Genomic DNA, 18427 nt, shown 5'->3' on the forward strand with positions numbered 1-18427 from the left:
GCCGCATACAGTGAATGGAGAATACCCCATATGGGGCCGCCTGTGATGGACAGAATCGGCGCCTACACGAGCTGCGATTTCTGGCCAGAACGGTGGCCATTTCACCGGTCCAAAAAAAAAAACGGCCGGCAGCCCCACACGGGGTGCCTACCGTTTTGGCCGGCAGCCCCACACGGGGTGCCTGCTGTTTTAGCCGGCGCATTAAGAAACCGGCGCCGGTGACCGGAGAATGGGGAAGGGAAGAGGCAGCGGCGCAAGGGGCTAAAATTCCGGGTTTGAGTGTTAAGTTTTTTTTCGGGTTCGGGTATTATCATTCGGGTAGGGTTTTCAAACCCATAAGGAAACCGGGTCTAGTGGTTTTGGGCCATTGGGTATGGGCTTTACTTTGTTTGTTAAGTGGGCTAACCCGATTGGGCCAACCCAATACAGAAACCAAAGACTGACCCAATAAGGAAGCCCAACCCGATAACCCATTCAGTTTAAAAAAAAAAAAAACAAAACAAAACAAAAGGGGCTCATTGGGTTTTGAACTTGAGCTCTTAAGGAATAAAGAGCCTAAGGTCACTTTAAGACCATTGGGCTATTCAGTTTATTATGCTTTAATATTGCATTTATATTTATCTTATCTTTTAAATTGTTCAGTATTAAATTATTATTTCTTTAATGCATGAACTTAAGGATACATTTATTAATTGTTTAAATATAAATTGTTTGATGCCTGGACCTGAGAATAATTAACTAAATCTCATGTATTGGTGAATGTTTATGGTACTATCCAAAATTGCAATCGGAAAGCTCTGGCAAGGCAAGTCATGGGACTTAAGTGTGCCGTTGTGCGCCCCCCCGCTTACCTGGGACACTATCCGGTTGTACTTTGGAAAAATACTGTTTACCCACTAAACATGATGGTTTTGTCTTTTGTTCTTGGGAACTTTATTTTGGCATCTATACAGTTAATGATGTTAATGAAGTCGTGATTATCATAATAATTTTTGGGAGAGCCACAGCATCCCGATTTTATGATGATAATTGCATCAAGATCATATATGTGAACTTCATACGGAAAATTAACATCATGTTGTAATTAATTCATAAATTTAATTTGCCAATCCCCACAGGGACGTTTTTATTTTTATGAATTAATTAGAATAAGATAGTAAATTTAACATTAAAAATAAAATTTCTCTTAGGCCCACAGGTACGGAAAATTTTATTTATTAATGCTAAATTTATTAGTCTTATTAATAAAGAGTAAATTTCATGCATAATGCAACCTTTGCCCACAGGTAGGTTGAAATTTACTATTAAGTTAACATTGGTTAATTTAATTCATAGCATTAAAATATTTTCCTTGGTTATTGCAGCTATTCCTACTGCTTTAATGGATGGAACTTTTCATGTTCCAATGCTTAATGGTAACAATTTTTCTGACTGGAAAGAAAATTTATTTTTCACATTGGGGTGTTTGGAGCTTGACTTGGCGCTCCGTGTGGACGAACCACCCGCCCTCACGGAGGAAAGTACGCTACAAGAGATTACTAAACATGAACGGTGGGAGCGATCAAATCACTTAAGTCTAATGTTCATGAAATCTCATGTCTCTAAGGGCATCAGGGGTTCCATCCCTGAATGCACTAAGGCTAAGGCATTCATTAAGGCAGTTGAGAAACAATTTGTGAGTTCCGACATGGCCTTAGCCAGCACCCTAATGAAGAAACTATCAAGCAAGTCCTTTGATAATTCCAGAAGTGTGCGTGAGCACATTATGGAAATGAGGGACATGGCAGCTCAACTCAAGTCCCTAGAGATTGACATATCTGAGTCATTCTTGGTGCATTTCATTTTGAACTCTCTTCCCTCTGAGTATGTTCCTTTTAAAATATCATACAACACACATAAAGACAAATGGTCAGTAAATGAACTTCTAACCATGTGTGTTCAAGAGGAAGAGAGGTTAAAACATGAGAAACCAGAAGGTGTTCACATGGCTATTCATGCTAAGGGAAAGACCAAGAGAGGCAAGCATGCCCAAAACTTCAAAAGAGAGAACAAGTTGCCAATCAAGAAAATTGGCAAGAAGGATACTTGTTACTTTTGCAAGAAAGAAGGGCATATGAAGAAAGATTGCCAAAAATATATAAAGTGGCTCGAAAGAAAAGGTAATCTTATATCTCTAGTGTGTCATGAATCTTTTTTTTGTTGAGGCTCCTAATAATACATGGTGGATTGATTCGGGTTCTACAATCCATATTGTCAACTCAATGCAGGGTTTTCTCACAACAAGGAAGCCAGCAAGCAATGAACAACGTGTTTATTCAGGAAACAAACTATTTTCACAAGTAGAAGCTGTTGGGACCTTTAGAATAATTTTGAAATCTGGATATGTTTTAGACCTTGAAAATGTATTTTTTATTCCAGAATTTTCTAGAAATTTAATTTCAGTTTCCAAATTGGATGCTGTGGGTTTTGGATTTTGGTTTATCAATTCAACTTTTAGTATTTTTAAAGGTGAACAATTGATTGGTGGTGGAATAAAAATTGATGGTTTATTCAAAATTGATCTAGATCCCAACTTTGAAAACAATTATTTATCATTGCATACTGATGTTGGCATAAAGAGGAGTCTAATGGATCAAAACTCCGGTTTGTTAGGACATATCTCCATTGAGAGAATCAAAAGGTTAGTGAATGATGGAGTTTTAAAAACTCTTGATTTTACAAACCTTGGTACTACTTGTGTGGATTGCATAAAGGGAAAGCAAACCACTAAGACCACTAAAGGTGCCAAAAGGAGTTATGAGATTCTTGAGATCATACACACTGATATCTGTGGACCTTTTCCTACTCCCTGCCTAAATGGTCAAAGATATTTCATATCTTTCATTGATGACCATACAAGGTTTATGTATCTCTATCTTCTAAATGATAAGGCTGAAGCATTAAATGCTTTTCAGACCTATAAGGTAGAAGTAGAGAAACAAAAGGAAAAGAAAATCAAGATCGTAAGATCTGATAGAGGCGGAGAGTACTATGGTAGGTACACAGAAAATGGACAAATGATAGGTCCATTTGCGAAATTCCTTGAAGAGGAAGGTATTGTGGCTCAATACACGATGCCTGGCACACCACAACAAAATGGTGTAGCAGAAAGAAGGAATCGTACACTTATGGACATGGTTAGGAGCATGCTGAGTAATTCCCATCTCCCTTTATTTTTATGGAGTGAAGCCTTAAAAACTGCTGTGTATGTTTTAAACAGGGTTCCATCCAAGGCTGTCCCCAAGACACCTTTTGAATTATGGAATGGGTGGAAACCAAGTTTAAATCATTTACACATATGGGGTTGTCCTGCTGAAGTAAGGATTTACAATCCAAGTCTAAAGAAATTAGACCCAAGGACAACCAGCGGATTTTTTATGGGCTATGCAGTTAACTCCAAGGGATTTAGGTTTTACTGTCCTTCGCATAGTCCTAGAATTGTTGAGTCTATAAATGCAAAATTTATAGAGGATACTGAACCTTGTGGGAGTGCTCATCCTCAAATGGTTGAATTAGAGGAAGCACGAGAGTTGACTGAAACTCCTTCACATGAAGGACGTTTGATTGTGCTTAGGGAAAATCAAAATGATTTCCTTGAACCACAATCAATTTCAGAACAGCCAACTTTTGAGGAACAGGTTCTGAATGAGCCTACTCAACCTCCTCCAAATGGGGAGGAAGTAGGATTAAGAAGATCCTCTAGAATATGTAGACCAGCAATCCCTAGTGATTATGTTGTATACCTTCAAGAGTCTGATTTTGACATTGGGCCTAAAGATGATCCAAAATCATTTTCACAAGCCATGAGTGGAGATAACTCCACATTTTGGTTCAATGCCATGAAGGAAGAGATGGAATCCATGGCTAAAAATCAAGTCTGGGATCTCGTTGACTTACCAGAGGGAGCTGTAGCCGTAGGCTGCAAATGGGTTTACAAAACCAAAACAGATGCTTCTGGTAAAGTTGAACGGTATAAAGCTAGACTTGTGGCCAAGGGATTTACTCAGAAGGAAGGCATTGATTATCATGAAACCTTCTCTCCAGTATCAAAGAAGGATTCATTTAGAATAATCATGGCATTAGTAGCTCACTTTGATCTAGAGCTACATCAAATGGATGTGAAAACAGCATTTTTAAATGGGGATCTTGAAGAAGAGGTATACATGAAACAACCTGAAGGATTTGATGATAACAGTCAGAAGGCTTGCAAATTAAAGAAATCTATTTATGGGCTAAAACAAGCCTCCCGCCAATGGTATATCAAATTTCACAAAGTTATTACCTCATATGGTTTTGTTGAGAACTTTGTTGATCAGTGCATATACCTTAAGGTCAATGGGAGTAAAGTTATTTTCTTAGTCCTATATGTAGATGATATTTTGCTTGCAAGTAATGATTTAGGTTTGCTACAAGAAAGCAAACAGTTCCTCTCTCAAAACTTTGAAATGAAAGATTTGGGTGAAGCCTCATATGTCATTGGCATAGAGATTCACAGAGACAGAAATCAAAGAATATTGAGATTGTCTCAGAAGGCTTACATTGAAAAGGTTTTAGAGAGATTCAGAATGAAGAACTGTTCAACTTCTATAGCACCTATCATTAAAGGGGATAAATTCAGTAATAATCAGTGTCCCCAAAATGCATTGGAACAAGAACAGATGAAAAGTATCCCATATGCATCTGCAGTTGGCAGCCTATTATATGCACAGGTTTGTACTAGACCTGACATTGCAATGGCAGTTGGAATGCTGGGTCGATATCAAAGCAACCCAGGATTGGAACATTGGAAAGCTGCAAAGAAAGTGATGCGGTATTTGCAAGGAACCAAGGACTACAGTCTGACATACAGACACACTGACCATTTGGAGTTGGTTGGATATTCAGATTCAGATTTTGCTGGATGTGTGGATAGCAGGAAGTCTACTTCAGGATATATCTTTCTTCTTGCTGGAGGGGCTATATCTTGGAGAAGCAGCAAGCAGACTATAATTGCTACATCTACAATGGAAGCAGAATTTATTGCATGCTATGAAGCCACTACACAGGCATTATGGTTAAGAAATTTTGTTAGTGGTCTCAAGGTTGTCGATTCTATAGCGAGACCAATCAAGATCTTCTGCGATAATCGTGCTGCCATTTTCTTCTCTAAGAATAATAAAAGTGGAAGCAGAAGTAAGCATATCGACATCAAGTACCTTCGTGTGAGAGAGAACATTAAAAGGAATGAAGTATTCATTGAGCATATTAGTACTGAACTGATGATTGCGGATCCCATGACTAAAGGTTTACCGGTAAAACAGTTTAGAGGTCATGTGGAGCATATGGGGCTCATTGATTCATTTTGTACTTAGTTCTTTCTATTCAGTCTATAGACATCATGTTATTTTAATAAAGTTTTGTGCACATTTATTATCTTATCCATGAGGATAAAAAAAAATAAATAAATAAAATAATTAAGTTTGGACCCGAATGACTTATAGGAAGTTCGTTCATTAAGTACATTATCCATAAAGTACTCATTTAGGGAGGTATTAGACATCGTGATACATGGAAGGGACGGCTTATTACATAAAAGCTTTACCGCCATGATTCGTGTGTAGTATTCCTTGAATGAGTGGGACGATTCCATGAATGGTTGAAATAGATAAAGTATTGGCCAAATCATAGAACTGAACACCATAAGGAATTTATATGTCATAAGGGCCAAGTGGGAGAATGTAAGAAATTCCATTTAAGTATGTCCCTTTATGTCACATATATTATTGTAATTATAAAATTACGGTGTTCAATATTCTATTCCAATTTGAAGCTTATTATGTAAATCAAATATTATGAATTAAATGACTGATTTAATTCTTGTGGAACAAGTATTTGATTTCAATCAAATATTCTGAATTAAATCACTGATTTAATTCTTGTGGAACAAGTATTTGATTTAATTAATGATTTAATGTTTGTGGAATCAATTAGCTGTATTGATTGATTTTTTATTCCTTGATGGGAGGAATAATTAAGGTAACAGCTCTAATTGAGGGTCCCCTGACCTACCTATAAATAAGGCCTGTGTATTCCATCAATTGGCACTCACTGGTAGGCATAGGTTAGAAGAACCTCTCAATAATATTGTTTTAGTTTTAGTTTGATTGCTGTGGAGTCGTTCTTCAAGCTGCTTGAGCAAAGCAATGGCTGAAGGTACATATACATATATATATATATATATATATATATATATATATATATATATATATTAAATTTCCGCTGCTAATTATATTGTTAATTAGCATTTATATATATTCAATATTTTTACACAATATACATACAAGACAAAACTAAAATCCCCACAATCCCACACGCTGACACAAAGAAAGCTAGAGAGAGAAAGAATGCAATGCAAGACATAAAGTCATACAGAAAAGTACCTGTTATGGCGTCTAAGGAGACATCTTGATGGTGGTGCTCTTCCTGATGAGGTGGGGTCCACTCGGAGAAAGTGGTGGGACCAAAAGTGGCACAAGAGGAGGAGGAAGAAGATGAAGAAGAGGAAGGAGAGACGGCGAGAATCGGCAATGGGGTTGTGAGTTTCAGCGTGCATGAACTGTTTGTCAGTGGCTTTAATTTTTGGTGAATTTACTTGGGGACAAGGGGGAATTAGCTTTCCTGTATGTGTCAATTAGGTCCAACCGGGTACATTATTAGGGTCATTTTAATTTGGTTTTAATAAAAAATGTAATGGCATTTTCGTCTATAGGGATGAGAAGATATTTTCATGTGTTGGATTAGGATTTAGAATAGTATGAGTATCATTTCATTGATTTGAATTGAGGGCAAAAATAGAAAAAAAAAAAAAAAAATTAAAAATGACACATGCAAGTCACATGACCGTTGACCATTAGATTTAACTCTTTTCACTGACCGAATGGAGAAAAGTGTCATAAGTTAGTAGTTTGATGAGATCTAAGTGTCATAGTTAGTAATTCATAAAAAAAGTGTCAAGACCCTATAATTGATAAAAACCAAAAAGAGTAGTGATCTGTTCAAATACGCCAATGTTAAAATATTATTTAAAAATAAATAATATTTTAACACCGAGGTACTTACACTTCTAAGTACGTCTCTTCCAAAAATTACTACTCACACAAAAGATAATTACCCTTTTAATTATGAAACAACTTTGTCCGATGATGATGCATCTCCAACCATAACCTAATAATGCTTCACGTGCCAGCGGGGCCCAGTGCACTTGAAGAGCTGAAAATTCGACATGTCACACTGATGAATATCTCTATCCATTCAAAGAAGATCCCACTCCCACGGTCACAAACAGAACATACCTGTGAAAATACCAAGCAATTTCCTCCTTTAAATGTCACCTTCAGGTTGATTAACAGCAATAATTCCTCTGGATTATGTTCACATTCCTGAGTAGATAATTTACAATAATGCACTCTGATTTCTTTTTTTTTTTTTTTTTTTTTTTTTTTTTTTTTAAATTTTATTTCATGTTCCGTCTTTTTTCTTTTCTTTAAATAATTAATTTATGAGTATTATTTTGGTGCAAGATTCACGTAGTTATAGGTTTCTGAAGAGGTCAACGCGTCCCTCTGTACCTCATCTTTTCTTAGAAAAACACGTATTTCTGGACCTGAATTCCGAGCTGAATCTGAAATCAGAATCTGATCCCTCCACTTGATTTCCCAAGAATTCGCTTTCCAGGTAATTTTGACTGTTCTTTCGCTTGAACCGGATCGACAAAGGCTTAGCCTCTGTCAATTCCAATGTGAATTTCATGTCATGGCTTCAAAGAATCACACTGGCAATACTGTTTTAGATTGTCAATTGTATGATATGAACCTTATTTGTTTGGTTGCTAAGAAAATGAAAGCTACGCGAGGAATTCTCGAATTTTTATTCAATTTTGCAAAATATTCGTCTAAAAGATGCAAATAGTCTCAGCTCCTCTTTTTCTTATGTGGCAGATTTGGAGAGAGAGGAATATTCTCACTTTTGAGAAGTCTTATTTTGAGATGAAATTTGTTATGAAGTTCTTTTATTGATAGTGTTTTTGTATTTCTTTTGTTGATTTTAGGACCACGTATGCACAAGTATATTCTCTTATTACCAAAATTTCATATTACTTATCGGAAAAAAATTACCAAAGGACCATCAAATGGTCTTTTGGGTTTCAATTGTATGAACTATTACTAATACACGTTCGTAGTTCACGAATTTGTTGTCTTCGTTTGTTCCTTTATTCATTTTTTGCCCTTTTTGTAGTCAAGATGAGCCTACTTTGTTATTTCATACTAAAATTTTGATAACACTGTCAAAGTTTTTTTTTTTTTTTGGTCCGCTCATCTCCTGTGGATCCTGGAATTGAAGTATTTGAGTCAGTGTTGCATGTTTCTAATGAAATAAAGATTTTGTTCTTGGCTGTGAAATATGTTGGTGGTGTGGATGGTTTTTCTCATGTTCTTTTTTATAGAGAGAGTGTGTTTTGATTATTTGTTGGTCCCTAAGCTTGATAACCTACAATGATGTGATACTGCAGATAGAAGAAATAATGGCAGATTCTAATTCCGAGTCTGATTTCTTGAAGGATTTCAAAATCCCCACTTACATACTTGTACCTGAATCGAAGGTTGTGAATGTTCATCCTGTGCCCCCATGTCCAGTGGTAGTGTTCGTCAATTCCAAGAGTGGCGGTCAGCTGGGCGGGGATCTTCTTGTCACATTTCGCAGCCTTCTAAATGAAAATCAGGTGCCTTTAGTCTCATGTGAAGTGTGGTAGCTTTCTTATAATTAATCATTTATTGTGTCCTGAGGGCTGACTTTAAAGTGATTTCATTTTCAGGTTTTTGATCTGGAGAAAGAGTCCCCTGATAAGGTCCTGCGCAGAATCTATGTAAATCTAGAAAAGCTCAATGGAGATGAGTTTGCTGTTAAGATTAAGGAGAGGCTGAGATTAATTGTGAGTTGAGTAATGGTTGATACTTTTTGGTGTATGGTTCCTATATGTAAGATTTTTAATTTTGCATTTTATTATTGGCCTTGTATGCTGTTGCCATTTGATGTTCCTGACTTGTAGTTGCCCTTTTAGGTTGCAGGTGGTGACGGAACAGCTGGATGGCTTCTTGGAGTTGTTTGTGATTTAAAATTATCCCATCCACCACCAATAGCTACAGTTCCCTTGGGAACAGGAAATAATCTTCCATTTGCATTTGGATGGGTAAGAAATAACCTGTCTCAGTAGGGTTTATAACTTCAGAGTATCTCTAAAATGTTATAATGACTGGATGAGCCATCTTGGTTTTCCAAGCTCAAATGCTGTAGTTTTAAACTATCTGTTTGCGTTTGCATGCAAACATTTCTAATATGAATGTCTTGTATACTTTCTATGTTACTGTTATGGTTTAGCACAGTCATTAGTCAAGCATCTTAAATATATCATGTCAGCTTGTATGTTGCAGTAGCCAGTAGCATCTGAAACTTTTTCTTAACTTTGCTAATGCTATCTCTGAGCTGGAAGATATGTCATCATCCACTTCTGAAGCTTGCTTATTATCCTTTAAAGCCTCACGTTTCTCACAATGTCTGTATTTTAGTGTGTATTCCATGAAGTTTCTCCAATTTGATGTTTAAGCAATAAGAGCGTTGACAATTTGAATTGGGCATGTCAAATGTGTAATGTCTCGTTTGCTTTTACAGGGAAAGAAGAATCCAGGGACAAATCGTCATTCTGTGAAATCATTTTTGAGTCAAGTAATGAAAGCCAAGGAAATGAAAATAGACAAGTTATGCAGCTAGCATGGTTTCTCTTTTTTAAGCATTTAAAATAGACACATTATGTTGCTGCTTGGATGACTTAGATCTAATTATGTTATATTATTTCCTTGGTGATTTATTATTCATAAATTTTAGTTCTGCTCTCTGGAAGATGCTCTATCAAAGTATCAATTCCTAGATGTCCTTGAATCTAGTGCCTTAATCTTGAACTGCCATTTTGTAGAGGGAAAATGCTTTATGAAAGTATCAATTCCTAGATATCTTCGAATCTAGTGCCTGAATCTTAAACCGCCATTTTGCGGCTGTGCTCCTTAGTTCCTGCATTGTGTGTCTGTCCAATTTAGTTGCTGAATCTCAGATTACGATTAAATATTCATTATCATATTTCTTTCTTTGCGTTTGGGGGGGAGGGGGTGGTTTTGGTGTCTTCTGTGTACGGGTAATAGTTACTGTTAGCTTACATCTGGACAATGGACAGGGTAGCCTAGTTCACATTTCATAACATTTGCATTCATTCATTTTCTCTTACCTTTTTCCACCCAATATATAGTTATTGATTTTGTTTGTTGTGATCCAGCTGGCATATTTGCATGAGGATGAGGGCTCCAAAAGAAGGTTCCTGTGATCCCATTGCACCTCTTGAGCTACCACATTCTTTGCATGCATTTCATCGTGTCTCTGAGGGAGACGAAATGAATGTGGTAATAGTCTAGTCACTATGTTGCACCTAAAAGAACTTAAAACATATCTCTAACCCTGTGCTGCTACCAAATCTAGAAACTATATCTTGCACGCAAGCATATGAAATAAAAAATAACCATCTTTCCCTTCACCCTATATTAAATTTTTTGTGTCTTAATAATTTGCCTTATTAAAATCCTTAATGGTAATGTTACTTATCAAAAAAAAAAATCCTTAATGGTAATGTTTGAATATATGCACTTCTATTTTGTGAATGTCTCCGGTTGTCTACCAGGTTCACCCAACTTATTATGTACAACAACTATACAGCCAAATACAAGATTCTTTTTCTAGGCATGTGCAGATCTATGGCAATCATGCAAAAAAGTAGGCTGAATGTCATTCATGTGGGATGCTTATGACATTAAAGTTAATATTAAAAAATAAATAAAAATTAGGGTGGCAACATTGGAGTGGATGTAAGTCTCTTTTACAGTTTGCAATGCTTGTTTTGTGATATGTTGAGTTCATATGATAGATTCTTTGATTTGGCTCGAAAAATGCCTAGGCCTTATTTTACAACTATTATTTATCTGTCTCAGCTTATCAAAAAAAACAAAATTATCTGTCTCAGCCAAGATTTGAGCAAGAAATAAATTTCATGGGTTAGCAGAATTTTAATATGATTTACAGCACCATCTAGTCATGCTATCTTTAAAGGACCTTCCCTATTGGTTACAGGTGGCAACTTTCTTATGAGAACAATATGGAATGATTCAAAATACAATAATTCTTCTTATGGTATTTCGTGGTTTTACCTGCCTCTTTATTATGTAGAATGACTTATACTTTCACTAGTATTTTATATTTTTAATGAAATCTCTCTCAAACCCAATTGATCATTATTGAACTAACCACGTTGAGCACCTCAATCTCAATTTCTGTATTAACTGTGAATAAATATTCCCAACTTGAATTTTGAGTAGTGGCATGCAGAAGAAACAATAAACCATAAAAAATAACATTCTGTTTTGTTGCTTGACTTTCATTTTGGAAAGTTGTCTCCTTTTCGTATATACTGCATTCTTGTGCTCTTTAAATTCTAACGTGCAAATTTCTGTCGTCTCCTCAGGAAGGTTGCCACACATTTCGTGGGGGATTTTGGAACTACTTTAGCATGGGTAAGGGTACTCCCTTGGAGTCCTGGACAAAAACTGTAACATAGTTAGGCTGTAAAATTTTTATTTTTCCTAATTATGAATGCATTTAAAGTGTATTACAATGTCTAATATTCTTCGCATTTCAAAATTTCCTTTCCTTTTATCCTTTTTTCCTCAGATTTCTTAACACTTATCTTCTTTTCTGTGTAAGAGTTAAACCAATACATATGATGTTGTAGAGGAGATAAGTTTTAGCATTCAAAAGGAGCCTAGTTATTCATATGACATCTTTATAAAATAACAGCCAATAATAGAAACATTAAATTCCTTTGTGAGCGTTAGTTTGGAATTTCAGTTAATTGCCTCTTGTTCATCATTATATTTTATAACAAAAGAGATTAGGAACTTAGAATTATAAGTTTCTTTCTTTCTTTACTCCCCACTTAATTTTTATGATTAAAATCTTTTAACTATCTTGTAGACTTTTCATCAGTATATCAAGTTTTAGAATAACTTGTGATCTGTTGTCTGCAGGAATGGACGCTCAAGTTTCATACGCATTTCATTCTGAGCGAAAGTTGCATCCTGAAAAATTTAAGAACCAGTTAATTAATCAGGTATTGCTCTTCTTTCTGTCCTTTTAATGCTGATTCTTGAACATCTACAATATTTATACTCAAAATGGACATGTAGAACTTTTTTGTGTTAAATCTCTTTATTTTTTATTTTTTCTTGCAGTGTTTGGTAATTTACTACATTATGATTTTCAGAAAAAAAAAAAATTAAATGAAGAAATCTAATACTTTTATTAAAGATTTTTTTTTTTTTTTTGAGGGTAGGATGTCAACTGTTGATGTCAGTTGCTCTTCCATATGGATTTACTGAGACGTTTTTGAAGTTTGAGAATACACATATTTGTAATTAGATGGCTTGATGGACGATATTAATAAGCAAAATATTCAGATGACACTTGTGGCATGGATGTGCCTGGAATGTACATTTTAGTATGGATAATTGCATTGAACGCCTGCAAGACAATAAGAATTTATAGAATGCAGTGATATGTCTACCTTTTCCATGATCAAATATCTGCTTGCCACTTTTGGTCAATTGATTATAATCATACATAAAAGATATGGACTTTGTATCACTGTCCACATTTGTATATGTTGACGGTGTGCCTTGAATCTTATGTGTGGGCCCTACTGCTATTCCTTTTTGCTTTTGGGTTTTGGAGACAAATCCAAGATAGACTTGTATTAGGAAGGGCTACTAACCGACTTTACCCTTTATATATAAGGTTGTGTTTTCAACCTTGTAGAGTGGGTGCTTAGTGTGAGCCGCAGAGTTGAGAATTAGTTCTTATTGCTTGCCATGCATGAAAGAAAAAGGAGGATCCTATTTTCTTTTTGGGATTGAAGCGCCACACGACAATCAACACAGAGTCGCACAAAATCAAGCTGTTAACTTTGAGAAAAGGTGGGCTGCTGTGTGTGATAGAAGAGGGCGCTGACTGTTTTCTTTTTGGCTTTGGTGGAGCCTAAACAAGAGAGAAAAAGAAATGGTGCTACTATAGAAGAGAAAAAAAAAAATAGAAGAGACCAGCTACCATCTTGTCCAAGCAAAGGAAGAAGAGGTTGTATTCCTGTCTTTCGTTTTCTCATTTGAGAAAAATCTCTATTGTGTGATAGTGAGATTTGGATGTATTAGGGCTTTGGGGTCTGAGTGATTTTCTTTCTACTATATTTTTGTACTCCATTTTCATAGTGAATTTATTCGTGATTGCCTTCGCCAGTGGACATACCTCACATCGAGGGAAAACTTAAATCTTGGTGTTATTTTGTGTGATTGTTCTTGCCTTATTTAACCATAATTGTGATCGTATTTTTGTACAAGAGTAAAGTCAAGTAATTTCAAAGGAATTTTCCTTATAATTTCCTTGTCTAAGTTTATGCAGTGTTTATGTAGCTTGATTGGTACTTCTCTGATGACTTGCATTAATTTCTTTATTAAGATGTTAACAGTTGATAATGCATTTAAGTTCTTTGCTAAATCTAGAAGACTGATGATGGATGTGTGGTTTCTATCTCCAAATTTGCTTGACCTACACTTTGAGAAACTTGGATGGGATTGTATTGCATAACAATGCTGTTTAAATAGTTCTTATGCCTTTCGTCCTTTGAGGGCTTCCCTGGTTGTCCCATTGACATTTAAATTGGTTTGTTATGTTTTGTATATACTTTTTTGAGCAAATTTGTTACTACGAATAATGCAACTTATAAATTGAGAATTTTTATTTTGATGGACTCAGAAGAAGATATACATGTTTGCCTTGGATACTATAGACAAAATTAATAGAGCCATTAAAATTTCATGAAACAACCAAACAGGCCCTAAGATTGGAGTTTTGTTATGTACAAAGATGAATTCTTTAGCCTTCTTACAATATTTCCATACAGTGTTATTTTGTTTGATTTGTTGTAAATAAATTATTTGGAATTTGACATAACCTTGTCTGATGTAAATCCTGCAAAATGTGCTTTTTTTTTTTTTTATTGGTTTGTTAAGGAACTTGTTATCATTTAGTTATTAACGGGTTCCTGCATGTTTTCACATTAAAGTTATATTTCTTAAACATAAGTGCTACTTATTCCCTCCTTTTATTATTATTACTCAATTTTCAAAATCAGAGTACTTATGCAAAGCTTGGATGTACGCAAGGATGGTTTATGGCTCCACTTTTTCATCCTTCCGGGTGAGTACAAAGATATGGCTCATTAAACAAGGAAATATAATGCTTATGAGGTCTCTGAGGTATCACTTTTTATCAAATCACTCCATAAGGTTTAAGTTTTATCAATTTACTCCCCACAGTTCCAATTATTATCACATAGATCCTTCCACTAGGGCTCTGTTAATTTTTTAACGTCCATGCTGTCTAATAGCCAATTAAAAGCCAATATGTCTCACAATATCACAGTCAGCATGACTACTCTGTTTGAACAACTCTGGTTTGCCACACCATGCCATGTCATCAAAATTTAAATTTAAAAAAAAAAAAAAAAAAGGACAACAAATCACCCCAAAAATGCTGTGTTTTGATTGACTCCTTAGGGTATTCAATCTGTTCGAGTTTTAGTCCTTAGAATCATTCCCCTGTTCTTCAATGGTGTCTTCTTCCCTCATCCATTTTTTGCACCACTGCCAGTCATTTCAAAATAGATGATGCGACATATCTGGTTGTCTGTCATTGTCCTATTGTCCATATTCTTGGTTGGATCCTAAGTAGGTTTGCTAGCTATTTTTAACAGTTTTAGTAAATTTTAAGTGTTTTCTTTTAATACAGGAACATAGCACAACTTGCAAAAGTAAAGATCATGAAGAAACATGGTCCGTGGCAAGAACTCAACATACCTCACAGGTAAAGTATCAGTTCGTCAAATTCAGTTTAGTTTGCTTATTCTAGTTGCTGCTTACAGCTTATAGACCATTTGGGCAGTATATTGTTTGTAGAAAAAGGTCATGCGTCGAGCTTTCTTCCATACGTTCTTTATTTATATGAGATATGGATGCAATCTTAGCTACTGTGATCAATGGGAAATTACATGAATTTCATGTCTATCTACTTTTACTTTTTGGAAAAATATTTTCCGTAGATGTTGGAAGTTGTTTTGCAGGTAAAAAAAATCCCATCTACTCTGTATTACAATTTAGAAAAGAACATATAATATTTTCCGTGGATGTTGTTGGACTTTCCATCCTGTGCTGTTTGCACTCACAATGATGTGGAAGAAGTGTCTTATTAGTCATTCCCATATATTAATGCCTGACGAGCATCTATTTATCTACGGTGCCCCAATGCTTTAGTTTGTCGGATCTCACGATTAATAAAATTTCTTTTATTTTTCTTTGTTTTTTTCATGTAAAAGGGTTAATCTATAGTCCACCATCCTTTTACCAGTTACGCTCCTGTAAATACTCTCTCAATTTCTTGGTTGGTGGAATATAGAAAGAATGATCTTGTTTTTCTGTCACTACTGCTCTGATCATTACAAGATTCATCGAGTAATAATATAAGGAGGACTAGAGTCCTCTTAGAGCCCTCCCAAATATAATGTGGCTTTTAAAATCATCTTTGAGTTTGAGATCGTCATTATTGAATTTCGATCTATTGATCATTTTAAAAGCCACATCATAGTCGGGAAAACTCTAGGATAACTCTAGTCCTCTTTATATCATTACTCAGATTCATTTGCTATCATAATGGGATAGATCTATTTCATAATTGTTGGTAATCAAACAAGGTTTTTTTTAATTTTTTTTTAAATATGTTTTCTCTGCTGCTCTATGTAAGTTTCAATCTAATGACTTCCAAAATTACACCTCATTATGCTTCTATTAATCCTTCTTCTTTTTTTTCTTTTTTCTTTTTATGTAAATACAGCATCAGGTCTATTATATGTTTGAACTTGCCTAGCTTTTCTGGTGGACTAAATCCTTGGGGGACACCAAGCACACTCATGCGCCGTGATGTTGCTCCCAATACTTATTCTTTTCCTTTTTCTTCCCCCCACCCCAATATCCATGTGTCGATCTTGATTAATTTCATGCTAGTTGTTTCTGCTTACATAGATCTAATAAAAATATCCTAATGGAATATGAATTACAGAGGGACTTGACTCCGCCATATGTAGATGATGGCCTTCTTGAGATTGTTGGATTTAGAGATGGTTGGCACGGGCTTGTTTTGCTTGCCCCAAAGGGACATGGGACTCGTCTTGCACAGGTTAGAAATAAAACTTTGATTAGCCTCAATATTTCGTAGTTTCCTAGAGAAGTCAAGAGTCACAAATCCCACAAAAGAATCATGCACAAGAAATGACACGACTTCGGATGAATTCACAAGCCTTATAAGCTATACATCAGTATACTTGGCGGTATATGGGATTGGACCTCATGGCTAAGAGAATCACTAACTTGATGGTCAGTTAAAATTCCAAAAACATCAGAAGTTTCCATATACATCATGGTAATGAGGAGAATGACCATTGACTTGTTAGTCTTTTTTTATTTTTTTATTATATATATTTAACCTTAGTTAAACACAACTTACGTCTCTACATGGGATTGAACTCATGAGCTCACGCCCCACAAAAATAAGAAATACCTGTGTGGAGGAGAAGTGGCCATTTTTATTTTGGTCCTTGGGAGAATGGCTCTCTTAAGAGAGATGACTCTGTTGTTGTGGGTTAAACCTAAAACCTTCCTTTTATTAAAGGGAAAGAGGTATCACTTAGTTATAAGGTTTGGGTGTATAGATGAATGACTTCCACAAGGTACCATCTGAATTATATTGTTTTGGATAACTCAATAAAAGGATAACTTAATCCCACTGAATGGCACCTTTGTTTTTCTTATTTTTGTCTTTCTTTGGGCATCAGGCGCACCGAATTCGCTTTGAGTTTCACAAAGCTGCATATGATCATACATACATGAGAATTGATGGGGAACCTTGGAAACAACCACTCCCAGTTGACGATGACACAGTTGTGGTAGAAATCTCTCACCTTGGCCAAGTGAACATGCTTGCCACCCATGAGTCTAGGTCTAAAAGTGTCCGTGATCCCTCAACACATAGCCATAACAATGATGAGGAAGAAGATAGCAATGAAGAAGACTCTGCACAAGAGGGGGAAGAGTTTAGGAAGTTTGGTGCTGCAGATACATTTAGGATCCCTGATGAGGTTGATATTTCCCATCTCAGTTAAATTATTCAACCGTTCATCCATCGGCTTCTATCAAGAGCATGCCCTTTCCCTAATCAGTAATTTGTCTTAGTCCTGGATTTCCAATATAATTTTTCAGTTCCAGCTCGTCTACATAATGGCTTGGTCACAATTTGGGTCAATTGAAGCATAACAGCCATCATGCTAGTAATGTCTTCTAAATCCTTAGTAGTAATTTGTTGAGAGCCGGGGGATTTTTTATTTGAGAGCATCATAGAATTGTGAAAGTAATTTTTAAGTGCTGATTCTACTTAGTTATTCTATCTTTGCAATAAAGTGATAAAGCATTGCAATCACTCTTGATGTAGTTGTAGCCATGGACTGGCTACAAACATGTGGATTTGGATTCCTAATAAAACCAAGTGTGGATTGGCGTTTATTCTTTCTTTTTTAAGTTAGCAAGGATCATGGGTGGATTTCATTCAGGATGAGAGAGCCTGCCTGTAAGATCCACATTGATCAATTATGTAGTTTCTTTTGTTCATCTGTATTTAATTCTCGTACTAGGTGCAGTCTTGTCTGATTCTCTCTCTCTCTCTCTCTTGAGAATACCTTAACCAAGCTTTTTTTTTTCCCCAATGAATGAATACAAAGGAGATGGAACCTTTACCTCTAGAATTTTGTTCTTAGTAATTTATAATTATGAAACCAGGCAACCTTTTAGATATCTACAAAGCTCATTTGCAACTTTGTGCGAAAGGTAGCCCGAGCCGAGGGTTTCTATTCATACTTTTCTTCATTTGTAATTTTCTGTTTTAGGTGTCGGGTAATGCTACATACTACGAGTGCTATAAGGAGGACTAGAAAGTCCTCATGTGCAATTTTCAAATGTGATATAGTTTTTAAAATTACAAATAAATCAAAATTCAATAATAATCATTTCAAATTCAATAATGATTTTAGAAGTCACATTATATTTGAGAGGATTCAATGACAATTCTAATCCTCTTTTATCACTCCTATATCTCAATAGGTTAA

General features: G+C 35.5%; 1 protein-coding gene across 1 annotated transcript; it reads left to right on the top strand.

Moving 5' to 3' along the window:
• Positions 1-7352: 7352 nt before the first annotated feature.
• Positions 7353-17828, top strand: DGK5 (diacylglycerol kinase 5). Its single transcript, XM_059593393.1, has 14 exons — positions 7353-7415; positions 7599-7752; positions 8588-8797; positions 8891-9007; positions 9137-9265; positions 9745-9830; positions 10400-10523; positions 11636-11684; positions 12198-12280; positions 14354-14418; positions 15010-15084; positions 16108-16195; positions 16333-16449; positions 17105-17828. The coding sequence occupies exons 3-14, from the start codon at positions 8600-8602 to the stop codon at positions 17429-17431; spliced, it is 1458 nt and encodes a 485-aa protein (XP_059449376.1). The 5' UTR covers positions 7353-7415; positions 7599-7752; positions 8588-8599; the 3' UTR covers positions 17432-17828.
• The last annotated feature ends 599 nt before the right edge of the window (positions 17829-18427 follow it).

Source organism: Corylus avellana, chromosome 5 (genome assembly GCF_965113065.1).
Source record: "Corylus avellana chromosome 5, dhCorAvel1.hap1.2, whole genome shotgun sequence".
Taxonomy (NCBI): domain Eukaryota; kingdom Viridiplantae; phylum Streptophyta; class Magnoliopsida; order Fagales; family Betulaceae; genus Corylus; species Corylus avellana.